Consider the following 3,667-nt stretch of genomic DNA (forward strand, 5'->3'; position numbering starts at 1 on the left):
TGGAGCTGCGGCAGGCAGGCGTGGGCGGGAGGGGCCGGAGCTGCGGCCGGTCTTTACACAGTTTATGTGCAGCTACCCCGAAAGTAAGACCTAGCGGATTTCTGTAATATAAGGCCTACCACCGAACTAGGTCTTATTTTCGGGGTAGGTCTTACTTTCGGGGAAACACGGTAATATCCAGATAGGATCTGTTTGAATACAGAATCATAATAATAGGTAGCCAGAGACCAGGTAAGAAAAACTGCATAATTTTAAAGCTCAAGTGAAACAGTGTTTTATCATGGCAACATCGATTCATTTGAAGGAAATGTTCTGCTGCTTATTTTGTGTAAGCCAAGTGATTACTCCGCTGCCTCCTTGCTCACCAAAATACCAGACTGTTTTTGCTGTGTATAGCAACCAATTCTGTTTCATTGTAGGAACAAGGTAATTAAACATCAAACCTGCTTAGTTACCTTGGACTAGACATACAATTTGCTTTCTCTCCAGTTTTAAAATATAACATGTGCTTTTTCATATTATATTAGGACTGTAGACCTCTTATCAGTGGTAAAGCATGTCTTTGGCTGATGAATTGCTAGCTGACCTGGAGGAGGCAGCTGAGGAAGAAGAGGAACACCTAATAGATGAAGAAGACTTGGAGACAATTGAGGAGGTGCAGGAGGAGATGCAAGTAGACCTGAATGCAGAGTCTGTGAAAAGTATAGCCAAATTATTGGACAGTAAACAGGTAAGTCTAAGTAGCACTTTTTTTTTTGTAGTTTTCAGCACTAAAGTAAAATGATCAATCTATTATACTAATTGCAAAAATGCTTTTGACAATCTTATTTTCATGAGGTGTTTATCAGAGTTTTAATTGGTCAGTGCTGGAAATTGCCCTTGAGAGAGAAAGTTGTAACTCACTCACTATAAAAAAAACGTAAGCCGAGACTGTGCTTTTAAGGACCTATTGCGAGGTGTCAGCTTTATCTCTGTCTGACTCGCTCTCAGCGATTTTATGAGCACTCCCTGGAGCAATTGTAGTCGTAGGGTGCTGTTGCTATGAACATCCCCATGGATGCATCTGATAAAGAAGAGTGTCAATGGTAAGGGAAAGAATGTGTGAGGTTGTGTAGCGGGTGTGTGGAAGCCCTTTAAGCCAAATTTAGATAGGTTGCGGGTGCTGTGTTATGTGTTGATGTATGTCAAGTAGAATTTTGAAGTATAGTTTTTAATTCTGATTGTTGTTGCACAGTAAGATCCGTGGTTATATAGTCATTCCAGCTACCAAAAGGTGACTGTGTGAAAGGGGGGTGAAATGTTGTTTCTAGTATATCCATGAGCAAAAGTTTAGACATTATAGGCTTCAGATCTGAGAGGTCTGGGGTTGTAGCCAAGATCCAATGTCGTGGGATGCATTTTCTTTGCTCCTAACAAGCAAAAATGTTCCCAGCAAAGTAAATGCATATTTTGAGGTGTAGGGTCTTGAGGAGCATCGTGGAATAGACATGTTAGAGGATGTAGCTCCCTTGTGAAGCCTGTAATTGATTGTATGTAGGACAGTGTTTGGGACCAAAATGTTTGGATGAGTGGACCAGACCAAAATAAATTAGACATATCAGGTAGTTTTGTGGCACATTTTGGGCAGGAAGAAAGCCAATTTTCTTTAGAATTTCTAGGTATAAAAATTGAAAGCATGCTATGCTCTGTGAATTGGTTTGTGCTAGAGCTGCAGTTAACGATTATTTTCAAAATTGATTAGTTAGCCGATTATTAAGTTCGATTAATCGGATACAAAATTAAATTAATTTTAAAAAGATCTGCAGTGATGGACTACTAGTTTGTATTGAGATTGTAGTCCATCACAGGAGCAAGCTTGGAGCGGTGGAAATAAAATTGTGTAAAATTATACAGCAATGAATGCAGAATGGCACTGGCTATAAAGGACTACAAAACCCAGCAATAGTGCATTCTACAGCACAATGCAGAATATCACCAGCTATAGAGGAATACAACAAATCCCAGCAATAGTACATTATAGCTGGTGGTATTCTGCATTGCGCTGTATAATGTATTATTGCTGGGATTTGTAGTCCTCTATACAGAGCAATGCAGAATACCACCCAGCTATAATAGGAATACAACAAATCCCAGCAGTATATTATACATACAGCGTATAATGTATTGCTGGGATTTATATTCCTCTATAGCTGATGGTACAAATATACAGCACAATGTACCATCAGCTATAGAGGAATCCCAGCAATAAATTATAGAGCACCATGTGTGGGAAAGTGCAGTCTTCCAGCAACATGCTTCTGAGATCATGCATATATCCATGAGCGCACATTTGGGGACAAGTAAAAAATCTGTCACACAGCAAGTCAATGCTAAACAGTAGCGGTGAGGATAGATTTAATACAGTTACAGCTCATAGATTCCTACCTCTGCTGCTGCGGAAACACTGCTACAGAATGAAACCTAACCCTGACCACTTCTTACTTGCTGCACAGGATGACAAGCACGTGGGTTACAAATGCACTGAAAACTGTTGCATAGATTTTGCTAAATTAGACACACTGACTAGTGCCTAGCTGTGTCTTTCATTTGTTTGATAAAGGTCTCCCACACACTCTTACACAAAGTGCAGATGTACATCCAGCAATTATGTGATTTTAGGCTGAATTCCATGTGGTTTTCAAAAGCTCACCTAGCAGAAAAGGCTGTAAATATCAAGGCATGAGACATGAAGCTAAATTGTGTACTTTGTCATAATGGTTATTTTCAGGCATCTGTTTTATTATATATTCTCATAAAATTCTGAGATTCTCAGCTCTGGCCACCACACAGTCATGTCTAGCAGAGTTGGAGACCTGATTTCTCTGCTGCAGTCAAGTAATATTTACAGGTCTTTCCCCACTCCGTGACTTGACGTCGGAAGTAGAAGCAGCAGACTCATGAGCTCGGCTCTGCTCCTTGTTCAACTACAACTTGTGCTGCGTCTCCCAAATCTTAGCCTTTTTATATACAGGTATCTGCAAAAGGCTGAAAAAAATTCAATTTCGGGTACTTACACAATTTGCCTTTTATAAAACATATTTAAATGTGTTCATCAAAACAGAATTACATTCATTTTGTGTTTTATGTCTGGCTAGAGTTGAGCTTTAACTGACTGTTGCTCTTCCTTTATGATATTGTTAACATGTTTAATTTACCAGATGATAATTGGCATTTGTTTTTAAGTTTGCAGAAATTTTGGCAAAGATTGAAGAATATGTAAAAAAACAGCCCAAAGCATCAGAAGGTATTGCCATTCTTAATACACTTTCGTTTTTATTGTAATCTTTCTGTGTTCACTGAAAATGTAGAAAAGCACTTCATCTTTAGATTCATGCGAAATGGAGGTCTTCCCATCTCCTTCGGACCACATCCACTCTGCTTTAACAGTCAGTATTCTGAGATAGGGTACATATGTCCATGAAGGGAAGGAGTTGACGGGGGTCAGAGTGCTGCTACAGGTGCAGACTGATGTTGCATAGAGTATCTGAAGCAAGACATTTCTACTCAAAAATAAAATCATTCCTATCTTAGTGCTAGTGCTACACTCACTTTCATTTGGCAGACCAATCAGAGAATACCTCCTAAACACATATTTAGTTTTTCCTCTATCCCACACCCAGCCCCCCCC

General features: G+C 39.5%; 1 protein-coding gene across 1 annotated transcript in view; it reads left to right on the forward strand.

The window, feature by feature from the left end:
• Positions 1–3,667, forward strand: part of PRPF31 (pre-mRNA processing factor 31) — a 74,028-nt gene that overhangs the window by 9,782 nt on the left and 60,579 nt on the right. Inside the window, exons 2-3 of the mRNA XM_018569774.1 lie at positions 536–730; positions 3,223–3,283. Of these exons, the coding sequence (XP_018425276.1) occupies positions 557–730; positions 3,223–3,283 (235 nt within the window). The 5' untranslated portion in view covers positions 536–556. The remainder of the gene's footprint in view (positions 1–535; positions 731–3,222; positions 3,284–3,667) is intronic.

The sequence above is a fragment of the Nanorana parkeri genome, unplaced genomic scaffold, assembly GCF_000935625.1.
Source record: "Nanorana parkeri isolate BGI_ZX_2015 unplaced genomic scaffold, ASM93562v1 scaffold1393, whole genome shotgun sequence".
Taxonomy (NCBI): Eukaryota; Metazoa; Chordata; class Amphibia; order Anura; family Dicroglossidae; genus Nanorana; species Nanorana parkeri.